Consider the following 15,705-nt stretch of genomic DNA (forward strand, 5'->3'; position numbering starts at 1 on the left):
CTGTCGTAGACGACTGCTTTACCGTACATTGTCAAATCACTACCTTAAAGTAAAACAACCAGAAGATGGCAGCAAATTCAAGGACTGAGGAAATCAGCATAGCGTGTGATCATGAGGATGGTGGCATTAGGCATTATTTATATCTGGGTGGCAGATAGCAGTTAAGAGCGCTGAGCCAGTAACGGAAAGGTAACTGGTTCGAATCCCTGAGCCGACTAGGTAAAAAATCTGTCTGTGCCCTTGAGCAAAGCACTTAACCCTCATTGCTCCTGTAAATTACTCTGGATAACAGCATCTGCTAAATGACCAAATTGTAAATATCTGAATATCCAACCAAAAACTTAGATTTGTTTGCTTTAATAATGTTATCAAACAAAGGACATTATGGATTTTTACACTCCATTCAAGTATACAGTTTGCATAACATACTGTAGCCATTCAGCTGTCACTGTACTGTACCCTCATAAAACAGAGGATGACAGTTTGGTAGCACCATTATTTTTTTAAAGTACAATAAAATAATGAGACACATTATTGTACAAAAAAACTGAAAGGAAAAAGTAAAAAAAAATGCAATTAAAATCCCTGACTTTTACAACAATAAGTTACTAATATGATGTTTGCTGGAAAAGGTGAGATTGTTCGTGAATGTTGAAAAGGAAGCATATGCATGAGAAAATAAAAATGACTTTATTTCTCTCAATATAAGGCACTGAGGGGCATTAGTTGTATCCCTCCATTTTAACTACCGTACTACCGCCACTACTGTTGTGGCGTGGAGTAGACTAATGTCTGCCATTTGGTCACAGTTTTTACATTGGAAAAGGAACTTCTCAGGCACTTGGGATGGGTACTGTGGCTGAATACAGATGTCAGAATGGGAAACATGACAGAATAACTTAAAGATAGAGCGTGTTGACCATAGAAATCTATACCACAGACTGAAAGATTGGTAAGGGTAACAACCTTGTACTTCAAAATAATGTCGTCTAAATTTCCAAAGAAAAAGAAAATAGAAGACAGGTGAAATTATTACATCACAGGATATCTGTTTGTTAAACACTTCACAACAACAATGCACTTACTGGCAGTTAGTTATTGGATCCTATTGTATTGCATTGTACTATACTGTGTCCTCAATAGTCATCTTCATTAAGCTACTTAGAGAGTAGCCTATATGAGGCCCTTACTTTATAAAGCCATACAAATCTATTATTAGATAATGATCAATGAAGTCTGTAGTATTCCTAAATATGCCTTTGTTCATAGTTCAAGAAAGAGTTCTTTGTCAGAGACATCCAACCTCTGCGGAAATTACCTTTGAATGTTTATCATTAAAAAAAATAAGAAAGTGCAGCAGGATTCACTTTCATTACTGTACATCAGAGAATTTACACAGCACCCAAAAGTAGTGTACAATATAGGGAATAAGGTGCTATTTGGTCTCATCATCACCTCTAGCGGGGAGCGTTGGGAATGTATATTTCATGTCTCTAACCCAGGGGTGTGGGAAACTGCATCAGTCCCTTCTTGATCTCATCCAGAGAGCTGGGAGAGACTGCCTGCTTTGGGGATGAACTAATGAGAGGGGATCGAATTTGAGATGACAGAAGGATACATTAAATGATCTGCCTAGGAAGGAGAGGGAATGTCTGAAAGAGGCGGGCAGCGGCCGGTGGGCTGCTTGTCCATATAGCATTCCTAACTAGGAGGGGGATTCTTAACAGTTGTAGTCTATTGGTGACAAGATAAAAGAGTTCACCCTGGACTGCTGACTGGGGAACAGAGAGAGAGGGGGGATGTCTAGTGGTTGGGGACATTTTGGCAGTTTCTCTGTGGTGGTGATGGTTGCTCTGTTCTTCTCTTCCATCCTTTTACCTGTGGGTCACCTGGTTGTTCAGTAGCCCAGGGAAGGACTCCTCAGTCTCAGTGCTTAACGATCCACCTGAACACAGGAAAGGGACAAATGGTCACACATTGTTACAATTCAACATTTAAAAACGTCTCAACGCTTTACACTTTCAAATCAAAGTTTGTCAGACGTTTTTTCAATTACTAAAGTAGTGTAATGTCAAGATGAAACCAAGTCCCACAACATCAGTTTTTTAACGGCAACTCCGCCACTTTTCAACCTCATTAATTATCTCCAGTACCAAACCAGTGTCTAAATATGTGAAGAGTGTATTTCTATGATCTGTAGTAAAATTATAAGAAGATTGGTCCTAAAAAAATGCTTGTCTGTGACATCATAAGGTAAGATTAAAAGTAAGAAAAGCAGTGATTTTCAAAACCTTCAACAAGTTTCTAGCCAGAGGGAGGGTATTTTCTTGCTCCCCAAGGCATCTCTCCCCGAATCTCATAGGGTTTGAAAATCACTCAAATGTTGTAATTTTTGATGATGTCATCTGGTAGAACTTATTTTTTTCTACAACACCGTTTTCACATATGTAGACACTGGTTTGGTGCTGGAGATAATGAATTTGAAGTTGTCCTTTAACATCCAGCAACTGAATATACCTCCAGCACAAATGAATGGTTGGATCTATACATCTTAACATTAGTCTACTTGTGAGGTCTGCAAACATCCAACTTTCATTTATGAAAGGGGTTGCGGAACAATGCAGTAACACAGAATTTCTGAGGTAAAACAGTCACACAAATTGTGGCACACCATTGTCTTACCATTATGACAGCTGTACATCCATATACGGTGGCCATCGTATCTACATCTACACTTCATTAAGTTGTTGGAGTAGTCAGACTCAGGCACCTCATAGTTAGGGTTAATAAAAACCTGTTGGAGAGAGCAAAATGCTGTGAATCATTATCCAACACAAAGAATGGAAATCAACATTGATAATCATAGTTTAGGGTTAGGGGTGTACTTTTTGCTCAGTTGAATGAAAAAACTCCATATGCATTTTACATTTGTCCAATAAAATGTATTAATTAATTCACTTCATTAGACCTCAATCGATAACATAGGATAATAGTGTAGAGGAATGACCTTGGTTGCGTCCCTAATGGCACTACTTTTGACCAGAGCCTTATGGGCCCTGGGATTTATAGGGAATAGGGTGCCATTTAGGATGCACTCCTTCACTGGAAAGACCTTACGTAAGCAGAAAGGCAATGTACCTGGAATATGTAATCTCCGGGCTTGATGTCTGTGATGTCAATCCACTGGCAGTCAATATCATGTCTGTACGTATCCCAGCAGCCAACAGTGATGCCTTGCTCTCCAAAGTTGGCACACTCGTATCTTTTCTCAATACCTGTCAAGATGACAATAAATCAAAGTTAATCAAATGACATACATTGGCACAGAATCTTTTGTGAGTGAAAGAGCATGTTGAGCTATTGCTCAGGCTGTATTATATATGTGCTATGCAAGGAGTGAGGAACACTAGGTAGACAAGATAGTATAAGTAGCTAGTCTGTCTGTGTCCCAAAAGGAACCCTATTCATTATAGAGTGAACTACTTTTGACCAGGGCCTTATGGGCTCTATGTAAGGGATAAGGTGCCATTTGGGACACACTTTTATTTCTCCAGGCTTTTACCCTCTTCACAGTCAGTGTCCTCCAGACAGAAGCTTGCCTTGTGTCCCTCAGCCACCTTGGTGCCGTTGAGGCTGAGCAGGTCATAGTGGGTGAATACCTCCATGCTGTGGTAGTGCCTGGGCACAGCAAGAAAGAGAGAGACACTGCATTTATAAATAGACCTGCCATCTACTGTAGAGTCTATTATATTCTCTCTGAAGCAGTTTTTATACAAGAGCTAGGGACTGTTGAAACATATGGCACTAAGGCAGACACTAAGAAACCCCAAATAAACATTTGCTTTCAAAATTGTATATGTTTAGCGATTCAGATTATATGCATAATCCCACAGGCACTGAGGGTTTTATTTGTGTAAAACTGTGTGAAGCTGCCAACATTGCACAGTTCACCCAATGCCTTGACAGAAAACATCTGAGACGTTTCAGTCCGTGGCCAATTACAGGGCAGAGAACGTATGGAAATGGAAAATGAGGCGTTATCTAGAGAGTTCAGTAGAACATTCCCTTAACGTCAGTCTCTTATAAAAAGACAACTAGGTAGTCATGGTGACAGACACAACTATGAGGTAAAATACACTCAGTGACCAGTTTATTAGTTACACCACCCAGTTCACAAAAATGGATCGCTCTTACAGACAGTGAGTCACGTAGCCGTGGCTTGCTTTATAAAACAAGCAGACAGGCATCGAGGCCAAGCAAGCAGACAGGCATCGAGGCATTCAGTTACTGTTTGATTAAACGATAGAACGGGCAAAACAAGTGATCTAAGTGACTTTAAGCGTGGTATGATCATTGATGCCAGGCGTGCCGGATCCAGTATCTCAGAAACAGGTGGCCTCCTGGGATTTTCACACACAACAGTGTCTAGGATTTACAGAGAATGGTGCAACAAACAAAAAACATCTAGTCAGCGGCAGTCCTGCGGGCGACAACAGCTCGTTGAAGAGAGAGGTCGAATGTGAATGGCAAGAATGGTGCAAGCTAACAGGCGGGCCACAAACACACAAATAACAGCGCAGTACAACAGTGGTGTGCAGAATGGCATCTCGGAACACACAACTCGTCAATGCTTGTCACAGATGGGTTATTGCAGCAGATGACCACACCGGGTTACACTCCTATCAGCTAAAAACAAGAAGCGGCTCTAGTGGGCAAGCGATCACCAACACTGGAAAATTGATGAGTGGAAAAACATTGCCTGATCTGACGAATCCCAGTTCCTGATGAGTCAGGATTTGGTGTAAGTAGCATGAGTCCATGGATCCATCCTACCTGGTGTCCACGGTACTGGTGTGGGGAATGTTTTCCTGGAACGCTTTAAGTCCCTTGATACCAATTGAGCAACGAACATTTCCGACACCTTGTAGAGTCCTGAAGAATTGTGTCTGTTCCGGAGGCAAAGGGGGGTCCAACCCGGTACTAGATGGTGTACCTAATAAACTGCAAACTGAGTGTATATCACCATATTAAACAAATAATACAATTCTAGCCTGGATAACGTTGTGCATAGCCCTGGGCTAACAACATGCTGTGTGAACAAAGCATATCTTTCAATTTCACAAACAAACAGGAAGGGCCATGGAGCAACTTGCCTATGGCAGTCATGCCACACCCAGGAGTGGCGTCCAGCCTTGGGTCTGAAGTCTGACTGTCCATTGTTGTGGATCTGGGAGGAGAAGCGCAGCAGGCGGCGGTAGGAGTTGGCAGGGGTCTTGCTGGAGGTGGTGGATAGGCAGTTCTCTTCATAAGCACACTGCAGCATGAACATGGGCCTGTCCTCCATATAGGTGGTCTGCTCCACTACCTGGGGGTTCAGGACCAGGTCAGGGGCCGCTGAGGGGGAGAGCAGGGAGGGAAGAGGGAGAGAGAGAGATAGTGGTTAAAAATGTGAGCATACTTCATCAATACAATGTTACAGTTATTATAGTTATTATGTTATAAAAAGGCCAGGACAGACAAATACATGTTTTGGTATTCAACCATTATTATCAGCAATCAATGTAAGGCATCTAGTACTGGTAGACGACTGAGAGGAAAGCTGCAAGGCATCTAGTACTGGTTGACTACTGAGAGGGAAAGGCAATAGGAGTGCTCTTATGCAGCATGAATGAGGTTTTGGCCACACCACATCCAAGGCTAATTATAATGATAGAGTTAACAGAAAAGTAGCAAATCTGATGTTGAAGAAAGGTAGATATTACTTCACATATTTTGTTAGTGTAACAACTCCCTTACTCTCTGAGCAGGAGACTCCGGCGGCGTTGCGTCCTCCTCCTTTAGGACAGGTGAGGTGAGCTCCGTGGTGCAGGCAGTGGGATAGGGACATCTCCGTGCCAGAACATCTCACCCCACTCATCACCACAGGGTCAGCACTCACCTCTCCAGGCCAGTACCACGTCTCCTAAAGGACAGGGACACAACATGACAGAGATCAGGGATGCTTTTTATCAGACAGAGAATTTGTGGAATTTGTCCTAGGTTATGTGTTTGTTATGCAATTGTTTTATTATATTTTATCATTATACAGTGCCTTCGGAAAGTATTCAGATCCCTTGACTTTTTCCACATGTTGTTACATTACAGCCTTACTCTAAAATTGATTAAATTAAATGTTTTTTCTTATCAATCTACACACAATACCACTTAATGAAAGCAAAAAACTGGTTTTTGGACATTTTTGCAAATGCATAAAAAACAGAAATACCTTATTTACATAAGTATTCAGGTCCTTTGCTGTGAGACTCAAAATTGAGCTCAGGTGCATCCTGTTTCCATTGATCATCCTTGAGATGTTTCTACAACTTGATTGGAGTCCACCTGTGGTAAATCCAATTGATTGGCAATGATTTGGAAAGGCACACACCTGTCTATATAAGGTTCCACAGTTGACAGTGCATGTCAAAGCAAAAACCAAGACATGAGGTCGAAGGAATTCTCCGTAGACAGGGTTGTGTAGAGAAAAAGGGGAAGGGTACCAAAACATTTCTGCAGCATTGAAGGTCCCCAAGAACACAACGGCCTCTATCATTCTTAAATGGAAGAAGTTTGGAACCACCAAGATTCTTCCTAGAACTGACCGACCGTCCAAACTGAAAAATTGGAGGAGAATGTCCTTGGTTAGGGAGGTGACCAAGAACCTGATGGTCACCCTGACAGAGCTCCAGAGTTCCTCTGTGGAGATGGGAGAACCTTCCAGAAGGACAACTATCTCTGCAGCACTCCACCAATCAGGCCTTTATGGTAGAGTGGCCAGACAGAAGCCACTCCTCAGTAAAAGGCACATGACAGCCCGCTTGGAGTTTGTCAAATGGCACCGAAAGGACTCTCAGACCAAGATTCTCTGGTCTGATGAAATCAAGATTGAACTCTTTGGCCTGAAGGCCAAGCGTCATGTCTAAAAGAAACCTGGCACCATCCCTACGGTGAAGCACCATCTCTACGGTGAACATCATGGGGAAGATGAACGGGGAAGATGAACGGAGCAAAGTACAGAGAGATCCTTGATGAAAACCTGCTCCAGAGCGCTCAGGACCTCAGACTGGGGCGAAGTTTCACCTTCCAACAGGACAACGGCCTTAAGTACACAGCGAAGACAAAGCAGGAGTGGCTTCAGGACAATTCTCCGAATGTCCATAAGTGGCCCAGCCAGAGCCCGGACTAGAACCAGATCGAACATCTCTGGAGAGACCTGAAAATAGTTGTGCAGCGACGCTTCCCATCCAACCTGATAAAGCTTGAGAGGATCTGCAGAGAGGAATGGGAGAAACTCTAAATACAGGTGTTCCAAGCTTGTAGCGCCATCCCCAAGAAGTCTCGCGGCTGTAATCGCTGCAAAAGGTGTTTCAATAAGGGGTCTGAATATTAATGTAAATGTGATTATTTAATTCATTTAAATGTTTTATATAAATTTGCAAACATTTCTAAAAACCTGTTTTTGCTTCGTCATTATGGGGTATTGTGTGTAGACTGATGGGGGGGACGATTTAATCAATTTTAGAATAAGGCTGTAACGTAACAAAATGTGGAAAAAGGGAAGGGGTATGAATATTTTCAGAATGCACTGTATAATGGGGTTAGAACAATGTACTGGTAGGATTCACATTCACAATGGATTCAAGGGGAATAGCAGCAAATATAAGCAAAACAATTTTTCTACTAACCACAAGAGGGGGCAGCCTGTTCATTATCTCTCTAGCTGTATTTAGTACTGTCACTATTACTTTATTTTGTCCCTCAGACAGAGGCGTCATGCCCATCGGGGGCACAGATGTCCTGTTTAATTGATACTGTTTATATTATATATATTTATTATACTGAGTGTACCAAAAATGAAGGACACCTGCTCCTTCCATGACTGACCAGGTGAATCCTGGTGAAAGCTATTATCCCATAAACATTGAACAAAAAATATACACGTAACGTGTTGGTCCCATGTTTCATGAGCTGAAATGAAAGATCCCAGAAAATGTTCATATACACGAGGCGTATTTCTCTCAAATTGTGTGCACAAATGAGTTTACTTCCCAGTTAGTGAGCATTTCTCCTTTGCCAAGATAATCCATCCACCTGACAGGTGTGGCATATCAATAAGCTGATTAAACAGCATGATCATTATACAGGTGCACCTTGTGCTGGGGACAATAAAAGGCCACAGCACAAATGTGAAGTTTTGTCACACAACACAATGCCACAGTCTCAAGTTTTGAGGGAGCGTGCAGTTGGCATGTTGACTGCAGGAATGTCCACCAGAGCTGTTGCCAGATAATTGAATGTTAATTTCTCTACCATAAGCCACCTCCAATGTTGTTTCAGAGAATTTGGCAGTACGTCCAACCGGCTTCACAACCGCAGACCACGTGTATGGTGTCGTGTGGGTGAGCTATTTGCGAAGAATGCCCCATGGGGGTGGTGGGGTTATGGTATGGCAGGCATAAGCTACGGACAACGAACACAATTGCATGTATTGATGGCAATTTGAATGCACAGAGATCCTGAGGTCCATTGTGAGGCCCATATTTCTAAAGGTATCTCTGACCAACAGATGCATATCTGTATTCCCAGTCATTTGAAATCAATAGATCAGGGCCTAATGAATGTATTTCAATTGACTGGATTCCCTTATATGAACTGTAACTCAGTAAAATATTTGAAATTGTTGCATGTTGCATTTATTTCATTGTTCAGTATATACAGTACTAGTCAAAGAAAGTCTCTTCTTCTTATTAGTCACCTTTAGTAGTGTTTTTTTCAGCAATTATACCATGAAGGCCTGATTCACCCAGTCTCCTCTGAACAGTTGATGTTGAGATGTATCTGTTACTTGAAGCTGTTACTTGATTTATTTGGGCTGCAATCTGAGGTGCAGTTAACTCTAATGAACGTATCCTCTGCAGCAGAGGTAACTCTGGGGCTTCCTTTCCTGTGGCGGTCCTCATGAGAGCCAGTTTCATCATAGCACTTGATGGTTTTTGCGACTGCACTTGAAGAAACTTTCAAAGTTCTTGAAATGTTCCGCATTGACTAACCTTCATGTTTTAAGGTAATGATGGACGTGTCGTTTCTCTTCACATATTTGAGCTGTTCTTGCCATAATATGGACTTGGTCTTTTACCAAATAGGGCTATCTTCTGTATACCTTGTCACAACACAACTGATTGGCTCAAACACATTAAGAAGTTAAGAAACTCCACAAATTAACTTTTAACAAGGCACACCTGTTAATTGAAATGCATTCCAGGTGACTAATTCATTAAGCTGGTTGAGAGAATGCCAAGAGTGTGCAAAGCTGTCATCAAGGCAAATGGTGTTATCTTTGAAGAATCTCAAATATAAAATATATTTTGATTAGTTTAACACTTTTGGTTCCTACATGATTCCATATTTGTTATTTCATAGTTTTGATGTCTTCACTATTATTCTGCAATGTAGAAAATAGTAAAAATAAAGGAAAACCCGGGGATGAGTAGGTATGTCCAAACTTTTGACTAGTACTGTATATATAGAAGGTCAGCATCCCAGAGTCGCCTCTTCACTGTTGATGTTGAGACTGGTGTTTTGCAGGTACTATTTAATGAAGCTGCCAGTTGAGGACTTGTGAGGCGTCTGTTTCTCAAACTTGACACTCTAATGTACTTGTCCTCTTGCTCGGTTGTGCACCGGGGCCTCCCACTCCTCTTTCTATTCTGGTTAGAGCCAGTTTGCTCTGTTCTGTGAAGGGAGTAAAACACAGCATTGTACAAGATCTTCAGTTTCTTGGCGATTTCCCGCATGGAATAGATTTAATTTCTCAGAACAAGAATAGACTGATGAGTTTCAGACAAAAGGTCTTTGTTTCTGGCCATTTTGAGCCTGTAATCGAACCCACAAATGCTGATGCTCCAGATACTCAGCTAGTCTAAAGAAGGCCAGTTTTATTGCTTCTTTAATCAGGACAACAGTTTTCAGCTGTGCTATCATAGTTGCAAAAGGGTTTTCTAATGATCAATTAGCCTTTTAAAATTATAAACTTGGATTAACTAACACAACATGGCATTGAAACACAGGAGTGATGGCTGCTGATAATGGGCCTCTGTACGCCTATGTAGATATTCCATAAAAGAAACTGCCGTTTCCAGCTACAATAGTAATTTACAACATTAACAATGTCTACACTGTATTTCTGATCGATTTGATGTTATTTTAATGGACAAAAAATGAGCTTTTCTTTCAAAAACAAGGAAATTTCTAAGTAACCCCAAACTTTTGAGCGGTAGTGAATATATTAAAACATTGTGTTGATATTGTTTCTCTGTAATACTACTAGCAACCTAGCAATTTTATGAAGTTGGCTTTAGCTAGCCCAATTAGGTTCCCAATGAGGTACTAGAGTCACTTTCAGCTGTGTCACTACTACCTCATAACTAGCTACCAAGAAGCCATTTCAGACTATCATCAAGTTAGAGTAGCTAGCTTGTCTAACTATCTTAGCTGGCATGCCTGCTGGTATGGTTGGTAGACTTTAGAAAAGCAAGCAATAACTAAATGTACTGAATAAGCCTCACATTCCTTTCAATCTTTTTCCCAGAGGCATAGAATCATATTTAGTTTCTTTAATAAAACAGCTCAAGATGTATGCTTAGATATGCAGAAATATATATATATGGAATCAAGCATAATAGTTATAGCTCTAAAGTGCCGACTAAAGCTGAACAATTATAAATTGTCCACTTTCCCTACGGGGGGCCTAGCCCCCTCCGGACCCCCCCCAGCCATCCTCACGTACTTTGTGCACCCTCAGATTTTTAGGGTGCATGACACCCCTGCCCTCAGATATCGTTATAGTGTAGCCATCACAAATATTAAACAAGCTACAGTCTATGAAATAGATAAGCTTTAAATGTATTCATATTAAGCTGTTTTATTATGTTGTTATTCGGTAGTCATTCCTCTGCTTCGAGGTAAACTAGACAGCCTACAATAACACATTATCCCTACATTGCAATTTCCACTCATAAATCTCTGGTTTGAAAGCAACATAATTTCTACTACTCCAAGGTTTACAGATATTTTCCAAACCAACTATTACTGTTATCAAGCAGTCTTGTAAAATCCATTTGCTCCAACAAATACTCTTCTGTCTGACTGGAAGGTCTCCTTACTGCTTTGCAGGTGGAAACAGTTCACAGAAACAGTTCACAGAAAGAGTTCACAGTCCTACATCAGTGAGAGTTACTGTATATTTCACCCTTGGCAACTACAGACACACACAGACACACACTAACACACTAAGATTTACAGCACTGACTGAAGGCCCTAATTTGGGAAAGCTCTAATTTGGAATGGCAATGCCGTAAAAAAGACAATGGAAAGGTTTAGACTCACAACAGCCAGAAATATTACCTCCTTGGCGATTATAATTGTCAGTACACAGAATTTTTTAAATTCCAAAATCTAATTCCAACCAAACTACTAAAAACACACTTTTTACAGAGTGAAGACCCACACTTCAATATCTTCCCAGTCTGATGTGACTCTGCTCAGAGCAGTCGGTACAGTTTGCGAGGTTGGTGGTGTCAATAAAACATCAAGGAGCCAAGGAACATCATTAAAGGATCAATGATTCCTCTTATTATACGAGACTATAACGAACAACACGGAACGTTCTGTACTTAATCAAAGCAGATTTTTATTTGAGTCTGTTTCTGGTAGGTAGTTGTGTGATCTTATTTTGACACGCAGTTCTGGAACTAGCCCTTCTAAGAACAGTAATCTGTGCCTGTAACACTCCAAGATACTTCACCCCTGAACTACCACTTCCACCTCTGTTACGTCATAGTCTGGAATAGGATAGAAACACATAAACCTTTTTTCCCTTAGGGCCCAAACTTGTGCGTACTGTAAACAGCAGTCATTGTTTTGCCTGCTACAACCTGTATGTCTGTAGATCATACACGTAAGAGAGAGAGGCCTCCTATTCCATCCATTAATTAAATATGAATGTGTAACTGTACTGTAATGCTGCTGAGAGACCTGCTGCATGTTTGGACAAGTGGTAAAAGCAGGAATTTGTTCTTAATTGACTTACCTGTATAAATACCGGTTAAATAAATAAAGAAATGTTTCTCACCTGGAAGGCATTACTGGCGAAGCCCAGGCCTAGCTGTCTGCATACCACCATGGCCTCCATGGTTCCCCAGCCATCACTGCACACCGTGCCCCACACCAAGGAGCCGTTCCTCTCCACCAACGCCTCCACGCGCCCCTCGTATGGGTTACGCCCCCCACTCAGACGCAGCTGCACAGAGAGAGACACAACACGGGAGAGATCTTTAGCTACTATCACACATGGAGCAATAGGAATAGTATAAGATTCTATATCATTATTCATCAACCAATGACTTTGAGACAAAAAAAGAAGAATGCTTATTTTTGATGATTTATGGTTTATCAAGTTGAGCACTCACCCTCTCCTGGAAGCCCATGGCTGGGACGTTACACGTGACGGCTGCATCTTCCTCATGGCTACAGCCCAAAGACTCCTTGTTGAAGAAACACTCTGTGACGGACTTCTCAAACCCAGAGCACTTCACCTCATTCATATGGACTGGGCCCATACCTGGGAAACAGGAACAGAGGAAGAATAATGGTAAGAGCTGGGCCGAGTAGGGTTAGGTTGCATTTACAACACATTTAGCATATTCTGTCTAGTTACATTCATCTGTCTAATTCATAATGGAGCATGTTAACAGGGAATAAATGGAACTGAAGAAAACCTAAGTCAGAGATTCAGTGTGTCAGTTCACAACCTTGTTACATGATGTTTTCATCTGTGTTCCATGATAGAACTTCTATCTGTGACTTATTTTCCTGGAAGCCTTAGTTACGGGGACAGTGTTCTTTCCTCCTTGACAGTAAATCATGATGGAAAATGATGATTTTTCCAAAAGGAAAAACCAGTCCTGAATTCCTGCTCTGCGTCCCAAAAAGGCAGCCTATATAGTGCACTACTTTTGACCAGACGCACCATAGGGCTCTGGTCAAAAGTAGTGCACTACGTGGGGGAATAGGGTGCCATTTGAGACAGCCTCTGTCTGCTGTTTCCAAGTTCCATAATATGCCATTATCCTGGAATTTACTACTCCTTTCCAGTCTCACGCCTGGGTGAACTAGCTTGCAGATGAAACGATTAATAGCTGTACCTATTTGAAAAACAGCAGTGTGCAATTCCTTTCAACCCTGTTATAGAGGTATATTATGAGAAACACAGTTACAAGAAAACATACCATCTACTTCAGCACATCAGACACTTCAATCTTCCTCAAAACAGGTAAATTATTTAAAGACACAGTTACTGTAACCTACATGCAGATCTGCTGACTACATAGTTTTGACTAGAAGAGAGTCAGTGATACATATATGGGGGGGGGGGGGATAAATGCCTCTGTGCCTCAGTTATTGGTTAAGCCCTCCATTTAGTTCTGCAGTAAAAGAATAAACACCATGGTAACCAATATCCCCGTAGGTAACACTGTGAGTTAGAGGACATTTTACCGTCACACCCACAAACCAGGACTTATAGGAATGCACCCCATAATTAGGGAAACTGGTCAATAAAGTGCAGGTCCTCTTTTGGGCAGGACCCATGTCCCTTGAGGGGAAGGCGAGGCCTTCCAAACTGATAAGGGAGTTGATACATTATGTACTCTTTAAATATAGTATTTCTCTCCACTACAGCCTTTCAATTATAGTACTGGAATATAGCAAGTATGGGCTTGCATTGTTCATCTCGCTGTGACTCTGGGCCTTTATTCAGAAAGCGTCAGAGCAGGAATGCTGATCTAGGAACAGGTCCCCCTTTTCCATGTTATCTTAGTCATTATGATCTCAAAGGCCAAACTGATTCCAGATCAACACTCCTACTCTGTGAAGCTTTATGAATATATTACATATCAATATCCCAGCCAGTTCCGGTTCTCCAGGGGACTTCCTATTGTTCAAGTCAAGGTGAATTAGTGTGGAGCTTAAAGAGTCCGCAAAGAAGGGATAGTATTACAGACTATGAGATCTTTTGGACATGTTCCCTTTGTAACATTTGGTGAGCAGATGTAGCTCTACACTACACAATTGAGCTGTTCATGTTAATTTTTCTTTGTATTTCAGGAATTCAAGTGGTTATCCTATTGGTACTCAAGCTTTGTGCAGTTAGGCCCGTGTTTCTTGATTAACTGTTGATTGATAATGGTGAATCAAATCCAATATTTCTCATACAACTGCTCGAAAAGAAGAGACCAGAAAAACCTCCTTGACCTCAGTCAATCCGATTTTGATTACTTCTGTAATAAGAAATATGTGTCTTGTTAATCTATCCAAGGCCTTCTACACAGATTAAATATTCAAATAGTCAAATTCATCTTCAGCCAAGTCAACTGCAAGACTGACCAATATGTTGGCCTGCCCATCATGTACTTGTCCAGATGTAGTATTGTGAATGGCACTGTTGTTATAAGTAGGACTGAGTTCTAATCCCTACCCTGTCCAAGCCGACCACCAGACAGGGCCTCCTTGGCACTCCCGAAGCCCAGTTCTCGACACACCACTGTGGCTGACAGCAGGCTCCAGTTATCATCACAGATGGTTCCCCACTCGCCGTTCCTCAGCACCTCCACACGACCTTCCCCTACAATGGCGCCACCTCGCAGACGCACCAACGGTTGCTGCAGGAACAAGAGAGAGATCACTCATAGTAAGGCTGAGTTATTCGAACACTCAAAGCAAGCTATTATGTTGCATTAACTCATAATGAAACATGAAAGACAATAGGTGGGTTTTCAAGACAATAGAAGGTCAGGTAATTATGCCTTACTGGTCCGAGAAGCAGAATTACAGAGGTCAACTTTCTATAAATGAATGACTCTTGAGCCCGAGAAATATATAACTAATATATAACTAGAGGGGGCCATCCATAAAGAGTTACAAAACTCTGTTTTGAGTTGGCTCTTTCCTAGACGTTCAGAGAAGCTAGAAGAACGGTTGAGTGAAGGCTGTGAGGCTACAGAGTGGGTCGCTTCACATTTACACAGCAGGTAAATGTTACTCCCATTAATGGTTTTGGCAAATTGGAAGTGTTTAATTTAACAAGGGTCTCACGACTTCGACCGAAGGTGGCTCCTCTCCCTGTTCCGGCGGTGCTCGGCGGTCGTCGTCGCCAGCCTACTAGCTGCCAGCGATCCCATTTTCCTTTTCATATTTAGTTCTGTCTGGTTTTACACACCTGTGTCTTGTTTTGTTGATTTCGGTGGCTTTATATTTCCCCGCTGCAGGTTAGGCTGTGTGCGAGATTATTTTGCTGTAGGCAACATGTAAGGGTTGCGTGCCTGCACCACGGGCGTTGTTAGTTGTTTGTACGGTATGTGTTACCGTGGACATTTTGCTTGTAGGCATTACGATGAGATTTCTCCCCTGTATGTGTCGTTGTGTTTTTTCGGATCGGCCAAAATAAACGGTGGATTTTCCTGGAACCCTTCTGCTCTCCTGCTCCTGATTCCACACACCCCCCTCCATAGAGAGGCTACGTTACAAAGGGGATACATTAGTAGCATAACTGTATCTTATTTATGCGGATTTGTAATTACAAACAGCAATGCACAGGTGTTTTCATGCAGTTTA

At 41.7% G+C, this 15,705-nt stretch overlaps 1 protein-coding gene across 2 annotated transcripts in view; it reads right to left on the reverse strand.

Moving 5' to 3' along the window:
• Window positions 1-341: 341 nt before the first annotated feature.
• LOC106580522 (lysyl oxidase homolog 2B) overlaps window positions 342-15,705 on the reverse strand; it is a 43,753-nt gene continuing 28,389 nt past the window's right edge. For both annotated transcript variants that reach the window (XM_014161685.2, XM_014161686.2), the window contains exons 6-14: window positions 14,570-14,753; window positions 12,504-12,655; window positions 12,167-12,334; window positions 5,797-5,962; window positions 5,154-5,394; window positions 3,563-3,678; window positions 3,139-3,275; window positions 2,683-2,794; window positions 342-1,945 (exon numbers count right to left, since the gene is read on the reverse strand). In XM_014161685.2, the coding sequence (XP_014017160.1) occupies window positions 1,875-1,945; window positions 2,683-2,794; window positions 3,139-3,275; window positions 3,563-3,678; window positions 5,154-5,394; window positions 5,797-5,962; window positions 12,167-12,334; window positions 12,504-12,655; window positions 14,570-14,753 (1,347 nt within the window). In that variant the 3' untranslated portion in view covers window positions 342-1,874. The remainder of the gene's footprint in view (window positions 1,946-2,682; window positions 2,795-3,138; window positions 3,276-3,562; window positions 3,679-5,153; window positions 5,395-5,796; window positions 5,963-12,166; window positions 12,335-12,503; window positions 12,656-14,569; window positions 14,754-15,705) is intronic.

Source organism: Salmo salar, chromosome ssa20 (genome assembly GCF_905237065.1).
Source record: "Salmo salar chromosome ssa20, Ssal_v3.1, whole genome shotgun sequence".
In the NCBI taxonomy this organism is placed as follows: Eukaryota; Metazoa; Chordata; class Actinopteri; order Salmoniformes; family Salmonidae; genus Salmo; species Salmo salar.